The sequence below is a fragment of the Vigna unguiculata genome, chromosome 8 (genome assembly GCF_037176805.1).
Source record: "Vigna unguiculata cultivar grain cowpea cultivar isolate G323 ecotype 2 chromosome 8, ASM3717680v1, whole genome shotgun sequence".
In the NCBI taxonomy this organism is placed as follows: Eukaryota; Viridiplantae; Streptophyta; class Magnoliopsida; order Fabales; family Fabaceae; genus Vigna; species Vigna unguiculata.
In genome coordinates this window covers 34,138,388-34,159,534 of record NC_140799.1, presented here as the reverse complement: position 1 = coordinate 34,159,534, position 21,147 = coordinate 34,138,388, and the positions used below count along the sequence as shown (strand labels likewise).

General features: G+C 34.7%; 1 protein-coding gene and 2 pseudogenes across 1 annotated transcript; all 3 read right to left on the bottom strand.

Annotated features, from left to right (window-relative positions):
• Positions 1–6,380: 6,380 nt before the first annotated feature.
• On the bottom strand, positions 6,381–8,935 carry LOC114193376 (exocyst complex component EXO70B1 pseudogene; annotated as a pseudogene).
• A 5,836-nt stretch (positions 8,936–14,771) lies between these two features.
• LOC146884426 (uncharacterized) lies at positions 14,772–16,004 on the bottom strand (annotated as a pseudogene).
• A 1,558-nt stretch (positions 16,005–17,562) lies between these two features.
• LOC114193450 (exocyst complex component EXO70B1-like) lies at positions 17,563–20,664 on the bottom strand. Its single transcript, XM_028083257.2, has one exon. It carries the CDS (start codon positions 19,941–19,943, stop codon positions 17,691–17,693), a length of 2,253 nt encoding a protein of 750 aa, XP_027939058.1. The 5' UTR covers positions 19,944–20,664; the 3' UTR covers positions 17,563–17,690.
• Between the last annotated feature and the right edge of the window lie 483 nt (positions 20,665–21,147).

Below are 21,147 nucleotides of genomic sequence, written 5' to 3'. Positions count from 1 at the left end.
TCCTGAAATATGTAAAAACATCTGTAAGGCCCATTAAAAAAAATTGTCTTACATTTTATTGCCCTAAAGTAAAGGGTTGTCCCTTGTAATTGGGCCTAGAGCTGGCCCAACTGTTATAACTGAATCCGAAGTCTGCCATAATTCATTTTGCTTGCTCATTCTCAGAAAATCCTAAGAGCCACAGTCGTCTCCCGCTCCGTTAGAGTTTGGTGCTACTGTGGTCAAGCGAGCTCGAACCAGTGTCTCCCTCCTCACGTAAGTATTCCCTCCACAGTGTTTGTAACTCTTGCTACTGTTACTCTGTGTAGCTCATGCCTCTACTGCCATTCTTTTCCAGTTCATTAAGTCACCCCAAAGCTAGCATCGGAGCTACGATGCTAATCCAGTTTGGTCTAGGAATCTTCTGCCAAACCCTTCCAAGTAAGGGAAGCTAGAACCCCTCCTAAATGTTTGAGATTTTGTGGTTGTTTGGTGTTGGTCTTGCGATTGATTGCGTTTTGAGTATTGTTATGGATATATAAAATAGTTGGATCACTGTTTGGTATGCTATATTGTCTGCTGCAGGAGAAAATAGTGGCGAGAACTGTTAAACTCGCCCAAGCGGGCATGTCTCGCCTATGCGAGATTAGAAGGGGCTCGCCTAAGTATCTTTCCACGAATGGTCGCCCAGGCGAACCACTGTTCTTTTTGAGCGAGCAAACGTCTCGCTTAGGCGAAGGGAGCTCTCGCCTAAGTGAGGGTCCTCCTCGCCTGGGCGAGACCCTACTGCCTGAGCGAGATGCTGGGCGAGAAGGTGGTTGGCTTTGATGTTTTCCTTGATTTCAAAAGTGGACAACATGCTTGCATGATTATTACCTTTAAGATTATGAACTAAATGGCCTTTATGAATGAGGTGGTGTATGAGTTGTGATTTGTGAGTTTTAACATGATGTGAGCATGATAATTGTATGAGATGATTCATGAAATTGAAATGATGAGTTTGGTATGAGTTCGGCATGAAACATGAAAGGGTTGGTATCAATGTGGCATGGTAATGAAATGAGACACAGTTCCATATCCCGGGTTTGGGAATAATGTGTTGGTGGTTTGGCTGGGAATACGAAAGAGGTGAATTATGAGAAATTGTATAAGATGTATATGTATATATTTGTGGGTATGCATGCTGAATCTGTTTGTTTGATTAAGAAAGTTTGGTTTGTGTCAGTGCGTAATTCCTTGGGATCTCTAGGTGAGATTCTCAAGGTCGTGCTTCAGTGGTCGGGACGTAATTCCATGGCCCTTGTTAGTAGATGTCCATGGTGGTGCCCCATCTGTATAACTAGGTAAGGATTCAAGATAAGGTTGCATCCTGACACTCTAAGGAGTCAGTTAATCTCACCTAGAGCGGACTGACTCCTGTGGTGAGAGTAACAGGAGGCCTGAAATTCATTAAGGGCTAACCTTGTGGTGAGGGAAAATTAATTCATTGTAACACTTGTAAAACATAGCTCGGGGGTAAGCAGCTCGGGGGTGAGCAACTCGGGGGTGAGCAGAGGTATCCACCACAAGTGCAAGCATCCGCTGAATCCGACCAAGTTATATGTATCCGGATGAGTCGAGTCGAGTCGTAGTGTATTGTTTGAGAAGTCATAACATGCTTGGTTGAGATGTGTGTATTGGATTGTGAAAATGTATTTGCTTGTATAGATGAAATCCTATGGCTCTAGCTTACCCTTTTACTTGTTTGATTGTCTTGGGTGTGGTACTTCTCTTTTGTGATGATCATCAATTTATTGATGTGAGCAGAAGCGAGAGGTTCTCGTGGTCAACAAGGGAACGGTGACTTCGCTGCATAGTCAATCTGGGCTGGAGCTGATGTTTTATTTTGTTGGGCTTTTCTTAGGGCTACGACCCATGTATCTGTTTGACGTATGACCTCTTTATGTTCCTTTTAACTTCATAACTGGCTTTTCTGTGGCACCGTGGTGTGCCTTATGTTGTAAGGAGTAGGGTTTAAACTCCAGGACTGCGCTACTACGTTATCTCGTGCGACGTTTTTGTTAATTTTGTTTGCTAAATTAAATGGGACGTTACAACATCAAATAAACCTAACAAAATTTGATTAAAATGACTAAATCTACGTATTTCAAAATATAAGGACTAAATTGATCTAAAGTTTCGAGATAAACTAATTCCAAAATTCATTGAAATTAAGGGACCAAAAACATATTTAACCCTAAAAAAATATATTAAAATTAATTTTTTTTAAAAATACTAAACAAAGGAAAAAAAAAGAAGAAAAATGAATTAAATTAAGAAATTTATTTTTATTTAATTTGATAAATTAAAAAATATTAGTTACGAATTTTAGATTAGATTGTGTTTTGAATAGTTTAAAAATATTAAAAATAAAAAATATAACACTAAAAAATTGAATGAAAAACAAGAGTTAAAAATAAGTCAAAATGAATGAAATCGCTATAGGTGTCGAGGAGACAGAATGTCTTTCCCTCTTGCCATTCAAAAACGTTGAAGTTATTATACATAGGGGTAACAATATGGGTTTGACACGACTGATTTATAGGCCCACTAAAAATGTGAGGTGGATTGAGATATTGAGTCGGTTGGTTTGTAAAAGCCTAACCTTCATAGTTCGCAGCCCGTGCGGGTTGGCCTGCCGATCTGTATAAAAAAAAAAACTTTTTTGTATATATAGGTTAATTTCTTTATGGATTTTTGCATAAACATTCCAAATTCTTGTATGAGTGGAAAAAAACAAGTATTATGTATTTTTGAATGTGCTAAAATTTAAAAAATACATTCAAAGTACAAATATGAATATGATGAAAATATTGAATTATCAATTTATCATCTAACTCCCCAAAGTCTTTGCCTAATTTTGTGAACTTTTTAAAGTTTTCCAATTTGTTGAACATGGAAAGTCTTATCATAAGATTTAAAAGAAAAAACGGGTTGGCTCGTGGTCCCGCAGGCCTGCAGTTATGTGGACGGGCCAGACTTTTCAACTTGTATTGTAAATGCATGGTGGGCCAACCTAGCCCACATTTTGCGGGCCAAGTGTAGGTTGGGCTGGGCCGGGCCGCATTGCCACCCCTAATTATAAATTGGGGATCTCTACTCCTGATTCTCATCTTCATGAAGAGACCTCATCCAATACACATATTCTCGTCATTCCACTCCTATGACTCACTCATCACAGTTTCATCACGAATCACACCTTTCTCTAATGTGTTCACTTGTAAAAATGATTTGGGGGGAGAGAAGATGGATTTGAGTAGATTAGAGAGTGAAGCTTGTGCTCTTCATTTTAAGGGAATTGAAGGTGACATTTTAAGGGACTTGAAGGTGAACCTGAGTAGATTTAAAAGTAAAGTTTGTTAATGATAGATTAAAAATTAAGTTTAATTGAAAGAAGAACAAGATTACCAAATTACTCTTGATGTTGAAAGTAATATAAAATTATATTTAGATGAATTAGATTTATTTTATAAAAATATTTAATGAATAAATTGAAAAAATAATTACTTTAATAAAAACATAATAAAATACAATATATTAACATATTGAAAAAAATTGTAAACAATTTAGAAATTTTCGGTATTAATTATTATTCTGAACATAATTTTAAAAATCATATTTTTTTCATTATTATCATAATTATACAATATTATAAGTAATGATTTGTGTCATTAATTTGCATAAATTAAGAAAACATGCACGTCAATCGACTTTGAATTTAAAAAATAGAAGACATTTCAGTAATCTTACACAACTCACCTTTAAATCTTTGCTGCGAAAATAATACAATCTCTTTATTTCTTCCTTTTCCACTCTTTTAAATCCCCACAAGTTAACACATCAAATTATTCATCTCTTATCATCTAAAGAATAAATACTGTCATGCAAACACGGTTTAAAACTCAACTCTATCACCCTCCAAGAATAAAACCTTGACACGCATAACCCGCAACTTACACGGGCTGACCCACATAAAAAAGAGAAAAAAAGAAGAAAAAACTTACACCTGTGTAGAGTGGTTATTTCTTCTAGATTTAGGCATGAACGTGTTTATTTCAAATTTTTGTATGAGTAGACAAGTATTCTGTATTTTTTAATATGCTAAAATTTGAAGAATATATCATATATGTTAAAGTACGAATATGAATATGATAAAAATGTTGAATTATCAATTTATCATTAACCTTTTCAAAATCTTTACTCAATTATGTGAACTTGTTAAAGCTTCGTAATTTGTTTAACATCGAAAATTCTATCATAAAAAATTAAAAAAAATTAAAAAAGACTAGGATGCAAACCCGTAAACCAGAATTTATGCAAGGTAGACCAAACCTGTATTTTCAATGTAGAACGGGCGGTCTGGTCCATATTTTAGAAGACAGACCTGAACATGGGTCAATCCGTATTATTACCCTAGTTTTGATGTTCCCTTTTCATTGTGATGAATGGCCATCCGTGAATTATCCCGTTTTATCCTCATGCACACTTTATCCTATTATTTTTTCCCTTTTATGTATTATTTTATTGTTTTTATAATCATGCATGCTAAATCTTGTAAAACCTGTAGCTTAGTTCTAGCTCAATGTCCAGTTATCAAAACATCTTGTTAAAAATAGAATATGTTAAAAAATAATTATGAAATTTTTATTTTATTTTTGTTTTGCTTTTACATGATTTTTACGATCATAATAATTATGAAAGTTCATTATTTATCGTGTCTCGACTTTACTTGATAATATAAAATTTCATTTATATAATATTTTAAGAACAAATTATTATTATGTTAATTTTTGAACTTGATAATTGATGTTTCTGTAATAATATTTTGAAAATCATATAGTTAAGTCTTGAATTTACTTAATAATTATAATAATATTTTAGAAACTATTAATTATCGTGTTTAACGTGTTTAAGATTCAGACTTACTTGATAACTAAAGTTTTTATTTTATTGTAATTTTAAAATTTATTAATTATAACGTTAATTCTTTAATTTGTTTGACAATTAACTTTTTATCATGATTCTTGAATTTATTTGAAAATAAAAAATATTAAAATTTCAAAACTAAAAATACAACAAACATTATTAAAATCTCTTTTCAACCTATTCTTTACAAACGGAGATGTAAAACCAAAAGTCAATCATGGTTAGGTTCATTTTCAAAAAATTTAAATTTTTCAAAAAAATTTCAATTAATTTTAAAAACTTATATAATCTTGATTTTACATTTTAAATGAAAATACATAATACCAAATATCAAGGTCAATCTTTGTCAAATCTAAATAAAAAATTCAAAAATATTTTCCTTATTATTTTGCATTTGCATGATTTAAACTTTTTGGGGAAAACAAATACCTTAAAAATTAACTTTTATCTTACAAAGACTTTTCTTGTTAAGGTTTTTTTTATAATTTTTCACAATAAATTATGATAGCGACTTTTTTGTACTTTATCATTTTTGTTTGACGTTCCATGGTGATTTTCGATTGCTAAAAAAGTGTTTGAATGCTATGAAAGAAGAGTTGAAATAAATGGATCGCAATAAAGTATGATATCTAGTTATTGTCTAAAGGTTCATATGGGTATTTAAGATCAAATATGACTCAAAAGAGAATATTGAAATTTATAAAACTAAATTGGTTGTCAAATATTTCACTAGAAGGATACTTTGATAATTGTCTTGTCTTTTGGTGGCTTATTATGATTTAGAATTTCACCAAATTGATGAAAAGATCGTTCTTATAGATGAAAACTGAGAAGAAAAAATTTATATGAAACAACTTAAATTTTTTTTTCATTGAAAAAGGAAAAATGGAGTGTAAATTAAAGAGATCAGTATATAGACTATAACAAACTTGTAGATAATAGTATCTAAAGTTTAATGATATATATTATGATATTATATGATTTTGTAAAAAAATAATGTATCTGTAATTTATAAGGACTAAAAATATATTTAACTCATTTAAAATAAATTTTTTAAAAATGATAATTCTTATATATTAAAACTTGATTAATAAAAAATCTATTTATAAGTTTAACAATAAAATATTCAAATATCATTTATAAAATCATTTTAATTCTTAAACTACTTTTTAGATAAAATGGACCATGAACTACATGATCAATTTCGCTTATATTAAACAACTTCAGCTATGGAGTTACCTGTTCGAACTTCACTCAGACTATCTCTCTTTATTTAACTTCAATAAGACAAAAGCAAATGACCAAACATAAAAAATATCGTTTGCTCCAAATCAAATTCTACCGACACAAAACCCCTGTTGTTAGATAGAAGTATCCATTATCCGCTTAACAGGGAGTGAAAAACGGATTGAGTTTGGAAATGAACCATAGAAGTATTTCTAAATAAACGATTCAAAAATAACCTTATAGACCAGTGGATTAGAACCGGCGAGTCTACAACAAGAAAACAAGGAAATTTTTCGTACGTAAAAGATTAAACGTACAAAAAATAGCTTGATTCAGTGAATACACACCTATAACTTCAAGCAGTACACACCAACATCAACATTTGATGCGACTTTAAAAAAAAAATTGTTATCAGAACATTTCACATAAAGATTAAAACATTGACACTATTTTCGTCCTAAAATTTTAGATAATAAATTTAAGAATATTCTGTATTGCTCAAGTTTCCAATTCCTTCCAACAACTTTCGGTTAACGCTTGATTCCGTAAACAATTTGTTAAGTTTGACTTGAATGTCCGCTGTTCCATATTTGATATGCTTACCATGCTTACCAATCTCTGGAGCATTCTCAAAACTTACTATGAAGTTTTCATATGCAGGCAACAAAATTTTCTCAAGAGAAACTCTTATTTCTTCCCTGAGCTGTTCATCAAAAACAAACCAGGAAGATTGTTCCTTGCAAATATCATCAAACATCGTGTTAAACGACTTGAGTTTCTCCTTCATTGACTTTGCTAAGGCATTAGGGGGCAGTGAGACAGTACTATCCAGCTTCAGAATCCCTATTACCCAACTCCACGAGCTTCTTTGATAGTGCACATGGATTTGTTGAACTTTTGCAGCACGTTTTCTGATCCAATAGTCTCCCAAGAGGGTTCCTAGTTCACTATCTTTGACCTTTTCAACAATATACTTCCCATTATTCATCAAGAAAAGGTAGCACAAAGCAGGGTCCTTGTAAATCTTCGACTGCGCTTCCAAATTGCTCTCTAGCAGCTCAACAATCCAATTCATTTGCACTGATAGAGAAGAAGACAAAACCTGATCCAAGCTCTGCCGTGACCTGCACGCCGTAAGGAGGTAGTTCATCACGTAGCGAGTAATAGGGTGAACACCGCCACCAGGAACTGCCGTCTTCGCCCGATTCCGGCGAATTGAATTCTCCAGCTCCATAAAAATGCCCCTAATTGATTCCCCCAGCCTCCTCCTAATAGTAATCACTTTGTTCCTGAGCGAGACGCTGAACTGATCAGAAAACAGAGCCTCAAATTCGGGAATTAGGACACACAGCGTCTCGAACATGTCGAGGATTCTGAACAGCTGTTCCGGCTTCCGGCTCCCGATCGCGATGGCGTCGGCGAAATCCAGCAACTGAATCGCGTATCCGCGACAAACCTCCATAAACGAAAAATCCGCGGCGGACGCAAATCCGAAGAAGACTCGGTCACAGAGACGCCGCTCGCTGGGGAAGAGGATCTTGAGAGCGATGTTGGAGGCTTTAATCCATTCCTCAATTTCATCTCCAAGATCCTGCCACGTCATCTTGTGAACGTCTTCGATGCAGAGCTTCTGTAACCCTAACCTCGACACGCTCTCCTCCAGGAACTCCCTCCGGCAACTGCTGTACACGTGCGAGCACTCCTTACCAAACCCGCCAGCTACCATTCGCTTCACGATTTCGTGGAGGTCGTTGATCGTCCCCGACGGCAGTGCGTTGATGACGATGTCGAAGTCGGTCACCGGCAGCGCCACTGAAATATTGTCCTCACTGAGAAGATGAGCTTTAAGGTATTTGTCTACATGCATGGAAATTGTGCTGATAACGCTCGCATTCTCCTCTTTAAGAGCCTCTATACAACTCATGAAGCATTCCTTGGTACCATCAATGTTTTCTGGAGGGGGACCACCAGCACCATGTGTTGTTCCTCTTGAAGGCCAAACCATATCAATGACTGGGTGTGGTTGTGAAGTAGCCATAATTGTTTGGGGTGAATCCACTTGAGTAACGCTATGACTGGTTCCTTGTGATTGTGAATGCGAACCAATTTCAACCACTACGTGATCTTGGTATTGAAGTCCATGATATACACTTCTTGGTTCAGAATCCAAATTGGGACGGAGAAGTATGAGGAAATAACTGAAAGCTCCTCCAACAATGACTAACCATACTTTTATTTTCATGAGTTGTACAGTGAGAAGTCCACTGAAAAAATACAGAAGATCAATCCCAAATCCTACTTGACTCAGCCTTGACAAGCCTAAAGACATGATAGCAAATGCAACCCACGAAAGCAGACTATATGCATCTGCTTTCTGTTTCACATCTTTATCAAGGAAAAAGGAGTATACAGAAGTGATCACCAGAATAGAAAATGCTGTGTGAGCTTCCAAACAGCGAGGATTGGAGTACTCCCATGTCTTTGCAAACAAGGTGGACAGGGAGATTAAGAAACTGAAAACAATATAAAGAAAGATCTTCCACCAGTTCCAATTTCCAAGTAAAAGATAGAAAGAGGAGCTGAAAGCATTACAGAGAAGTCCAACAATAGATGAAGCAAAACACACAAATCTCCATACCTTTGGCTGATGTAGCCAACTCCGAATTTTGAAGAGCATGAGCACTGTGTTGTTTCTTAAGCAGGGTTTGCTTTCTGGAACAAAGATGTCAACCGCTATTCTCGTTTTTCGAGGGGGTTAATCCCTTTATTTATTTATTTTAGAAAATTGAAACGAAGGTACTGCGAAAGTTTCATCAGTCAATGCTAGTTGATATAGTCCCTTAATGCAATCAATGCTAGTTGAAATAATCCCCCATGCAATCAGAAAAACAGTAAAGTCCTGAAAATGCATCAAACACAAATTCAATTAATTCGATATATCAATTATACTCACCAGCGAGTAGAATTCATTTTATTTTTGCGTTTAAACGTGTCAAATAATTTAAGCTGTGCCAATCTAAAACACATAACTAAAAAAACCCAAAGAAAATAACTTGGATTATGTTGTTTTAAGCTTAAAAGTAAAGTGGTAGTGTTGGCAATATTTAGAGCAAGAATTGTTCTCTCGAGATAATCATTAAACATGATCTCTAATTATATATATATTGGGTTCTTAACAATAACAATAAGAAATATAAGAACATCGAAAAAAAAAAAAAACACTTTTATTAACACACATTTAAAAATAGTGTTGGGATTATATATATTTTTTCATATGGTTCGGTTATGGTCGTTGAGAGATTGTGATTTTATGTATATGACATTGGTCTTACACGTATAAAGCATTTGACACCATTTTTAACCCAAAATCTTAAAGCATTGGGGTTATGGGTCTTTCATCTTATTTAGTGTTTAACTTTATATTTTCTACCCAATGTGAGACTTTGACTCTACACTTGGACTATTTCCAATAATTAGGCACTTTTTTGGACAAAACACAAACAATCATAATTAAAGTGGTCCACATAGAAAGATAAAATGGAGAAATATTACAGTGTTTTTGTATTGCAGATGTTGTTTTATATAAACACAATAGAGTACAATCATAATCTCTATAATAAAGCCATCATTAAATACAATAAACAATATAGGAAATAATTGATAATGTGATAATGATTGTTGCACACATGAGAAATAATACACATGCATAATACCAGAGATATTGGGATAATATTATTGACATAATATCTCTGGTATTGATTCTAATAATTAGAATCGTAACTTTCTCTAACTCCCTCTCTCAAACTGTGGTGACTCAGTCATCCCAAGTTTGTCTCTCAAAATGTTGAACTTTGTGTGTGAGAGGTTTGATTAAACAATCTGCAATTTGATCTGTTGTGGGCACATAAGCTATTGTGACTTGATTATGAAGCACTTGATCACGAATGTAGTGAACGTCTATCTCAATATGTTTAGATCGAGCATGCATCATTGGATTTGTTGGGTATTGGGCTCCCTTCCTATGTGGAGAAAATGTCCAAAACTTGAGAAGCCCATGTCTCACTTAACCTAGTGGATAGGGGGCTATAAAATAAATAGAGAGGCAGAACAATAGAGTCAGAACACACTAAAAGCCCTAACACATAGAGGGAGAGATAGAGGAAAATTTTGTTCACGTTTTTCACATAGTTGTCACCGTAGATTCGGCACTGCCGATTCGTTCACCATTGGATCGTTCTGAATTTTTTACAGAAGGTTCGGAACTCATTGCTCTTCATTCTGACCAGTCAGATCGTTGATACGAGTTCTAAGTTGGGAGATATTAATTTCGCACTGCAACAGTGATTTGATAGGTTTTCCTCTCTTGTTCTTCTCTATTTGAAAGTTTTGTTGCTTAGTTATTTCGTTGGGTGTTGGCACTAATTTGTGCTATTGATTGAGACTCTTTTGTACTCTTGTTGATCATAGTGGAGCTATTTTTTTGGTTTGGACGACTCGTGGTTTTTACCCTTGATTTGAGGGGTTTTCCACGTTAAAAATCTTGGTGCCTTTATTTGTGCCTTTGGTGATTTATTATTGCTGCTCTTTGATTGTTGCTCCTCATAGATTCTTGCAAGTTAGGGGAAATTATATCTGCTGCATTCTCTAGTATATTGTTTGTTGTTGTTTTCCCCATCAAAGTGGCATCAGAGCTCTTGGTTGGGCTATATTTACTTGCTTGAATGATGGAGGAAAATGCAAAGATGGTTGCTTTGAATGGTACAAATTATCATTTGTGAAAGGGCAAGATGAAAGATTTATTATTTGTCAAGAAATTGCATATTCCGGTCTTTACTACACAGAAGTCAGATTCTATGTCTGAAGAAGAATGGGACTTTGAGCACCAACAGGTATGTGGTTTTATTCGGCAATATGTTGAAGATAATGTTTATAATCATATTGCTAATGAGACACATGCCAGAGCTTTGTGGGAGAAGATTGAGTCTTTGTATGCTTCTAAGTCGGGCAATAATAAATTGTATTTGTTAAATTGCTTGATGAATTTGAGGTACAGGGAGAATTCTTCTATTTCTGATCACTTAAATGAGTTTCAAGGGCTCCTAGATCAATAGTCAGGAATGGGCATAAAGTTTGATGACAAAGTTATGGGATTATGGTTGCTTAATACTCTACCAGAGTTTTGGGAGGTATTTCGGGTTTCAATTACGAACTCTGCCTCGAATGGTGTTATTTCTTTTCAGATGGCAAAGAGCGGTGCTCTTAATGAAGAGATGAGAAGGAAGGCACATGGTTCTTCATCTCAGTCTGAGATGCTTGTTACAGAAGCTAGGGGGAGAAGTCAGAAAAAGGAACATAAAGGTGGTATAGAGAAGAGTAGGAGCAAGTCCAAGTCAATATACAAGAATTTAGAGTGCCATTTTTATCATAAAACTGGGCACATTCAGAAATATTGTTTTAAGTGGAAAAAGGAGAACAAAGACAAGAAGGGCAAATAGAGAGAGAATGATCATGATGGTGATGATCGTGTCACTACTGCTACAGATGGTGATCTTGTTCTTCTTCGTGACTTTGAGTCCGTTAATCTTGTATTTGATGAAAGCATGTGGATTATTGATAATGGTATTAGAGCCGATGGTTAAAAACCAGCTCAAGCGAGTGCAGTATGGTCCTAGTATCGAAAGTCTTCCTGGCAAGGGTTCCAAGTAAGCGTGTCCCGTTAAGAAAAAGAATGGTGGTACAAAAAAGGGCAGAAAAGGAGTACTCATGGTTGGGAATGCTTTCCCTGGAGGTGGAGTATACTAATGTGGTTGAAGGGACTCACCCTTGAGGGGGAGATTGTTAGGAATCCAAGTGATTCTAAGTCCCACATTGACCAGAAATGAGAAAGTAGAGCACTATATAAGGATAAAGACCCATAAACTCATTGTCTTAAGGTTTGGGATTGAGAGTGGTGTCAATGCCTTATGTGGTTGGGCCTAGGTCTCATTGGTGTTGTATCTCCCCAGTGATACCCCCTCCTTACAAACCTAACAGGATTGGATGTCAGTACCTTAGCACTCAAGTTATTACACCACAAAACCGACTTTCTAGGTATGGGAAATTTCAGCTCATCTAGAAGTGATCTGACTTAGTACTTGACCGTGACATCACTTTTTGTTTTCTTGAGGCCCACGAGATCAATGTCTCTCCAAGGAAAACACATCGCCCTACTATGGATTTCCTATCATCTATGCTAGTGGCTCAATCTGCATCAGAGAATCTAGATATATCAAAATCGGTTGAGGGTTTGATATGAAGACACAAATTTGTTGTGCCATGGAGATATCTCAATATTCTTTTTATTCCTTGCCAATGATCTATAGTTGGGGAACTCATATATTGGTTGAGTTTGTTGACAAAAAATGTTATGTCTGGTCGAGTGTTGGTCAGATATTGTAATGCACGTATAGCCTGTCTGTATAGTGTAGGGTTAGCAATAAGTTCTCCTTTAGCAATGAATTGTTTCCCTGTTACCATTGGTGTAGGGCAAGATGAAGATTTTTCCATATTAAACTTCTTGAGTAGATCTCTAATGTACTTTGTTTGTTTAAGGTACATTCCACCAGCATATCTGTGTACTTCAATTCCCAAGAAGTAGTGTAGAAGGCCAAGGTCTTTGAGTGAGCAAAGCAATGTTTAATTGAGTAATGAAAGTCTCTAAAGACTTATTGTTGCTCCCTGTAATTATTATATCATCAACATATATGCGAAGGAGTATGATATGATCATTTTCTTTAAGAACAAACAGTGACAAATCACTTTTGGTGTTTTGAAAGCCCCATCTCACTAAAGTGTCTTTCAACTTGTCCTACAAAGCCCTTGGGGCTTGCTTCAGTCCGTAAATTGTCTTGTTTAATTTGCATATGTGGCCAGGATTGGTTGAATCTGTATATCCTTCAGGTTGATGCATGAACACATTTTCTTTGAGATTGCCATTCAAGAATGCATTATTTATGTCTAATTGCCCAACCTCCCAATTTAAATGTACTGTAATAGATAGGACAATTCTTACTATGCTAGATGTGACCACTGGACTGAAGGTTTCATCATAGTCGAGACCCGCAGTTTGTTGAATTGAGCCATGTGCCTTGTATTTAGTTTTAAAGACCCACTTGGAGTCTATGATGTTATTCTGCCCCTGAAATGGCACCAAAGTCCAAGTATGATTAGCTACTAGAGCTTTAAATTCTACATCCATCGCTGCTTTCCATTTTGGACTAAGTAGAGCTTCATTAACATATTTTGGTTCCTTGTCTTCTGTGTCTGTTTCTGACAGTCATATATATGGAAGTTTTGGCTTGTAAATCCCTATCTTGCTTTTGGTTTGCATCCAGTGCGTGTTGTCCTGCTGAGTTTGTTGGTTATTTTCTTTTGGTGTATCATTTTCATGTGAGGTTGCCTCACCTGCATGAATAGAGATATCATTGAGCGTTAGTTTATCATCATTGACTAAGTCGCCGAGAGTTGGTTGCTCTTCATTGGAAACTAAGTCACCTTCTTGATGATTCACCTCCTTGTGAGTTAAGTCAACTATGTGGCTTGTAGTGGTACCTGCAAGACAAGAAGGAAGAAAAATAGGGATTGTTCTAGTCAGTATTTTTAATGAATTTCTTGTGTCAAGAAAGCCATCATGGAAAGGAAAGTGATTCTCATTAAAGACCATGTCTTGAGATGAAAATTCTACCATGAGAGTTGAGGAATTATAACCCTTGTGAGATTTGTTGTATCCCAAGAATACACACTGTGTAGTGTGGAATTGAAGTTTGTGTTGATTGTATGGTTTAAGGCAAGGATAACAGGCACAACCAAACGACTTTAGAGCATCATAAGCAGGTCTCTTTCCAAATAACAATGAAAAAGGACTTTCATTTGGGTTAATTGATGAAGGCAATCTATTGATGAGATAAACTGAGGTAGATAAACCTTCCCACTAGTAGTGTAAAGGCATTTTAGCATGTGCTAAAAGTGTGAGCCCTAGTTTAGTCACATGTTTATGTTTCCATTCAGTTATACCATTTTGCTAAGAGGTATACAGACAAGACATTCTAAATTGAATTTCCGATACAATGGCTTTTTTTTGGACAAGTTTAAACTCACCTCCACCGTCACATTGAAAAGCTTTTATCTTCTTGTTAAATTGGTTTTCAACCAAACTTTTGAATTGAGTGAAAGCATGTATTGTTTCTGATTTTTGTTTCAAAGGAAAAATCCAAGTGAACTTGTTGTAATCATCAATGAAATGAACATAGTACTTAAAATTAGAGGGAGATAAAATTGGGACAGGTCCCCATACATCATTGTGAATCAATTCTAAAGGTTCCTTAACATGAGAGGAAGGGGATTTAAATGGTAACAAGAGAAGTTTTCCAAATTGACAATCTTCACAAAATGAAAATTGATCACGTGATGATGTCTTAACATTGCAAATCTTCAGCACCTTTTCTAAGACTTTATTGTTGGGGTGTCCAAGCTTTTTATGCTAATTCTCCTTTAATGACATGTAGACACATGGATCTTTATTGACTTGAGAGTTGACACTTGAAAATTGGTATAATCCATCTCTAAGTTTCCCTTTTAGTAGTATTTTCCCTGTCAATTTTTCCTTCACATAACATTAGTTTGCATCAAATTCAACCAGGGCATTATTGTCAGCAGTTAGCTTAGATACACTCAACAAATTTTTTGTTATTTTTGGAACATATAGAACATTATGTAAGTTGAGGTTATTCAACTTGGTTATGCCTGGGGCCAATATTTTCAATCTTTCACCATTTACAACTAAGAGAGAAGAAGTTGTACCATTGTTTTCATTAAGATCTTGAAGTTTCTCATTTTGATGGGTCACATGGTTGCTAGCTCCACTATCAAAGTACCATTCATAGCCCTGATTGTGGTAGGGGGAGGCTATGAAAGCATTGTGATTTTCTCTCTTGTTATTTTCAGCATTATGATTTGAACCTATGTATGACTTATCATAACGATAAAAGCAATTTACTGTTATATGTCTGATCTTATTACATACCTGACATATTGATTTAGATTTACCTCTTCCTCTACCTCCTCTAAAGTTAGAGCCCCTCCAATTACATTGTGTCCCTGGTTTGTTGCTTCTGAAATCAGTTTGGTTGCAAAGTTTGCTGAAGTATTCATTGAAAGATTATTGAAACTATTCAACTATTCTATTATGCTTTCAAAATCCAATAGTTGGGCTTGTAGATCAACCCAACTAAGGTTGATTTGATAAGATGATTTGACCACCACCGGATTGTAATCAACATCCAGTCCATTCAGCGTTTGAATCATCCAATATGAGTTGGAGATTGGTGATCCTGCTAGCTTTAATTTATCAGCAAGGTTCTTTATTTTGAGAAGATATTGATCCATCTTCATTTCTCCTTTGCGAGTGTTGTGAAATTCTAACTTGAGGTAGATTGTCCTTGATTTTGTATGTGCACCTGCTAGGCTTTGAGCTTCATCCCAAAGTTCCTTCGAGGTTTCACAGTGCAACAACTATGTTGCAATATCAATGGCCATTGAATTTCTTAGGCACCCTAGGAGAGCTTGATCATGTGCAATCACTCTTCATAGTTAGGATTGGTTTTCTGAGTTTTGTCACTTGTAGTGACAAATAGTTCTGGGCATTCTTTTATTCCTAGTATGTAGCCATCAAGTTTGCAACCTCTTATCAATGGAAGAATTGGTGACTTCCATAGGAGATAATTATCTCTGTCCAACCTGACAAAAACATTTGTGGGTAGGTCATTTTTGTGATTTGTGTTGACTACGGAAGACATGATTGGATCGAGAGCCTTCAAGCTTAAGATTTATGATACCAAGAAAGATAAAATGGAGAAATATTGCAGTGCTTTTGTATTACAAATGTTGTGTTTATATAAACACAATACAATGCAATCATACATGAGAAATGTAATAAACAATATAGGAAATAATTGATAACGATGGTTGTACACATGAGAAATAATACACGGGTATAATACCAAAGATATTGGAATAATATTATTGACATAATATCTCTGGTATTGATTCTAATAATTAGAATCGTAACTTTCTCTCTCTAACTCATGTAACCTGAACAATGTTAGCCAGTATACTCTGCTATGTCGTTATCAATTTAAACGGTGTCAATAAAAAGAATGAATTTGAACATAATTTAACAAATTAAAGACTAAAAAAAAGATAGAGCAAATTGAACAAATCGGACCAAAATAAGAAATCAAAATAGTATTTAAACCTAAACCAAATTATAAACACTTGATATTTATTTATAAAATATGGATATTTAACATAGAGTAATATAGTCTAATTTTTTAAATATAAATCTATAAAATCTAAATTAGTTTATATAATATGAATTTGTATTTAATTTTAATTTAATTTTGTATACTAAACATGAACAATGAAATTGTATATAGAATATTACATTTTTATTAACAGATGTCATAGTTTTAAGACAAGGTTATAATTTATTTATGTAAATGATATTTCACCTTTAGAATTTAATTGAATCAAGTAATGAATTTATCAATTAGACACAAATATTTAAAATAAGATAAGCTACAACTTAATCTGTTAAATAATTTCCTGAACAACTATTTTGACTATTTATTTATTAAAAATACTACTTAAACAATAATACTAATTTTGTTACAATTTTTGTTATTAAAAAAGGTAAATATAAAATATAGAATAATGGAAAGACAAAACAAAGTAAATTAATTATAGTGTGAATCTAATTTTCTGATCTAAAACTGTTTATGTACATGCAGGAACGACAGTAATATAGAATGATGAAAATTGATACAAGATCAAGCATGCTAAGTGTGAGCTTCCCAATTACATGCTAAGTGTGAGCTTCCCAATTACAGGGCAGACATGCATTTTTTTTTTTCTTTTTTCAAAATAAATTTTAAATTGCCATTGGTATTTGGAAGAAGCTCGGAATAATCTTGTAATATTGTGGTTGTTCAGGGTTTTGGTCTTCTCAGTTATTGCAGTAACATAGTTTCCCGAAGTGAGATGAACGCTTCCCGAAAGGACTTTCATTATATGCCGCATGCATCAAGAACTCGAATTTATACACCATAGAAGTGGATGAATATAAAACTACTAAAAATATGCATCACTTAGAAAGAGAAGAAAAAAAAAAAACTCATTGCACAACATAGAAGACCAATGACAGTTGACATAAATCCAATTAGTATCCATAGATAGGTTAAGCCTGTATACTAATTCTTCCCAAACTTAGGTGTTATTTCCTTCTCTTCAGGCATAGAATTACGAAAATATATGCAAACTTAAATTTGAACCAATCTAAAACATGTAAACAAAATAAAGAAGGAAAGACATTTGTGACTGTGTTGAAACATAGAGTGGTATACAGGGCACAAATCCTTTGGAACTGAGATAATAAAATTGTTGTTCTCTAAATCTAACTCACTTAACCTTTGAAACAGATTCATCTACTCCCTTACAAGAAACAAGTTGTTGAGTTGGTCTCGAACCTCAAACATTCCATACTTAATGTATTCATAAGCATGCTTCCCAACAAGTTCCTCAAATCTCCCAAGGAAACTTCCATATGCTGGCAACAGCATGCTTTCTATGGATTTTATTATTTGCTCCCTTAACTCCTCATCACAGACAGACCATGCAGACTGAATGTTGCATGTGTTGTCAAAGTGTTCGTTGAACCAATAAAGGTCGTCTTTCATCAACTCGATCGCAACACTAGGCTCTAGTTGATTGTTGATGTCTATCTTCAAAAGGTCCACGATCTTATTCCATGAGCTTCTTAGATAGAGTTCAAGGTTTTCTTGGAGTTTTCTTGTGTTTTTGTGGAGCCAGTCATCTCCAAAAATAGGTCCCAGTCCATTCAATTTTGCCTCTACTTCTATGAATCTCCGGTTGTTCATGATGAAAACATAACCCAAAATAGGGTTTTTGTAATTTTTGGAGCTGACTTCCAAAAGGTTCTCTAAAAGCTCTGTCATCCTGTCCATGTACACAGGTGAAATCATTTCATCTTCTGAACCTTTTCTAAGTTCACTCTTCCTTCTTGGGATTGGAGATTTAGTGTAGTGCATCACTTTAAGCTTATTACCTCTTATGGACGACTTAGCTTCCAAACTACTCACTAACAGAGTTCTCACTTTTGTTATATACACAGATGATGGAATCTTTCCCTCCTTTAAATCTTGGCTAACTTTAGTAATTTCCCTATCTCTGTGAACAGAATAAATACGGTACATCACTTCAAGGGTCTCAGGATGAATCCCGCCACCGGGAATGGGTGATGCATCTTCCAAAGCCTCGTAAATATTCAATCTCTGTCGTATCAGCTGCACTACAATATTTCTGATTGTACATGATTCAAACTCTTGTATCAACCCCTGCAATGCGTTGCGCATGAAATGACTCCAAGTTTCCAAGGCAAGGGCAGAGTTCAGCAGACTAGTGGTCAATTCCGTGCAAAGTTTCCTGAAATGAAACAACTCCCTAGAGTGGATGGAGCTGCTAAATACACGACTGAAGAGTCTCCTCTCATTCGGAAAGAGTATCCTCGCAGCTATGTTCATAGCTTTTATCAACCTCTCAATCTTTTCTTTCCTGTTAATGTCCTCCATGTTGAGCTCTTGATCTTGCAACTCTAATCTCCATAAACTCTCTTTCAGAAACTCCCTCCGCCAATTACTGTACACGTCTAAGCATTCCTCCTCAAATCCATCTGACACCATCTTCTCTACACTTTCACGAAGCTTGCTCATCATTCCTGACGACAATGTATCCACCACCATGTTGTTGTCGCCATGCAATTCTGGCACTGAAATCTGATTCTCACCGACAACATTAGCTTTAAGGTATTTGTCTACATGCATGGAAATAGCGCTAATAACGCTCCTATTCTCCTTCTTAAGAGTCTCTATACAACCCATGAAGCATTCCTTGGTACCATCAATGCTTTCTGGAGGGGCACCACCAGCCTCTTGAGGTGAAACTACTTGAGAAGCACTACGTGTTGTTTCTCTAGAAGGCCAAACCAAATCCATGACCTGGTGTGGTTGTGAAGTAGCCATAATTGTTTGGGGCGAATCCACTTGAGTAACACTATCACCGGTTCCTTGTGGTTGTGAATGGGAACCAATTTCAACCACTACATGATCTTGGTGTTGAAGTCCATGATAACCACTTCTTGGTTGAGGATCCAAATTGGAACGAAGAAGGATGAGGGAATAACTGAAAGTTCCTCCAACGATGACTAACCATAGTTTTAATTTCATGAGTTGTACAGTCAGAAGTCCACAGAAAAAATAGAGGAGATCAACCTCAAATCCTAACTGACTCAGCCTTGACAAGCCCAAAGACATGATAGCAAATGCAACACTTGAAACCAGACTATATACATCTGGGTTCTGTTTCACATCTTTATCAAGGAAAAAGGAATATACACTAGTGATCAGCAGAGTAGAAAACGCTGTGTGAGCTTCCAAACAGCGAGAGTTAGAGTACTGCCATGTCTTTGCAAACAAGGTTGAAAGGGAGATTAAGAGACTGAAAAGAATGTAAAGAAAGATCTTCCACCAGCTCCAATTTCCAATTAAATGATTGAAAGAGGAGCTGAAAGCATAACAGATAAGTCCAACGATAGATGAAGCAAAACAAACAAATCTCCATACCTTTGGCTGATGTAGCCAACTCTGAATTTTGATGAGCATGAGCACTCTGTTATTTCTGAAACAAGGTTTGCTTTCATGAACAAAGATGTCAACCACAATTGATTTGTTTTTTCTTTCATGGGTGTGGGGGTGTGTGGGCTGGGTGTAACCCCTTGAATTTTATTTTTTATTTTTTTTATAGAATTTGAAAGGAAGGTATTGGGAAATTTCTATCAATCCACTTATTGATTTTCTTTTGCCCCTGTCTACTTCTTTCTCTGTTATCTTGCATTTTAATAACTAAAACCAAACACTATTGGTCAAATCATCTTATAACTAGTCAAATAACATACTGATTAATTTAGTGAATTTAGTAAAGATAGTCTGACTATTATTTCAGAAAGAGAGAAAACAAAGTCTAAGGAAAAAAAAAAGGTCAAAATTAGTTGATTTAAAATGTATCCTTTCCTTTTCTTTAATAGTTATGTAAAGAAGGACTGGTTCTAGGCAAAGAAAAGAGCAACTGCATCCTCACTCTCACATGTTCCGCAACAGAACTCCTTTATCCTTTCATTCTCTTCCAGCAACAGATTCATCTACTCCCTTACAAGTAAAACTATCTTTATATATATATATATATAACCCAAAATTATTAACATGTTATTCTAAAATTCTACATAAAAAATAAATAAAAATATAGAATAACGAAAACACATAATAAATTACATAAAAAATTTTACATGATTTTAATCTAAATGTCATTATAATTCTAAAAGATATATGCACTTCTAAATCACATAACATATATATCATCATTATTGATACCTACAGTAGTAATATATCAAAAAAGAATACTGTAATATAGGAACTAATAAGATATTTTTAGAACTATTATAAAGATACCTCAAAAAATTCTTGATTTTTCTTTAATCAAACTTTTAATTTTCTCAATAAATACACCATAAAAAAATTAAATTCTGTTTTCTTAATTCTTATTAAAATTATTCCACATATTATATATACCAACAATTGAACTTTACGATTGATAAAATAAAACAATATTAATAACAATAATAATAATGAATAAAATAAATTATAAAAAGCTTTACAAATAATATAATTAATATAAATAAAATTGTCAATTGAATAAACTAACATAAAAAACAGACTGCGTACCTACAGATCTGAAAGTAGTTTTGTTTCAAAAAAAAATTATCTAATATGATTACTTTCCTAAATTGCCTTATTCAAAGCACATAATTAT

Coding starts and splice junctions, on each gene's coding strand:
- LOC114193450 (XM_028083257.2), bottom strand. CDS start 19,943: ATGCTCATCAAAATTCAGAGTTGGCTACATCAGCCAAAGGTATGGAGA.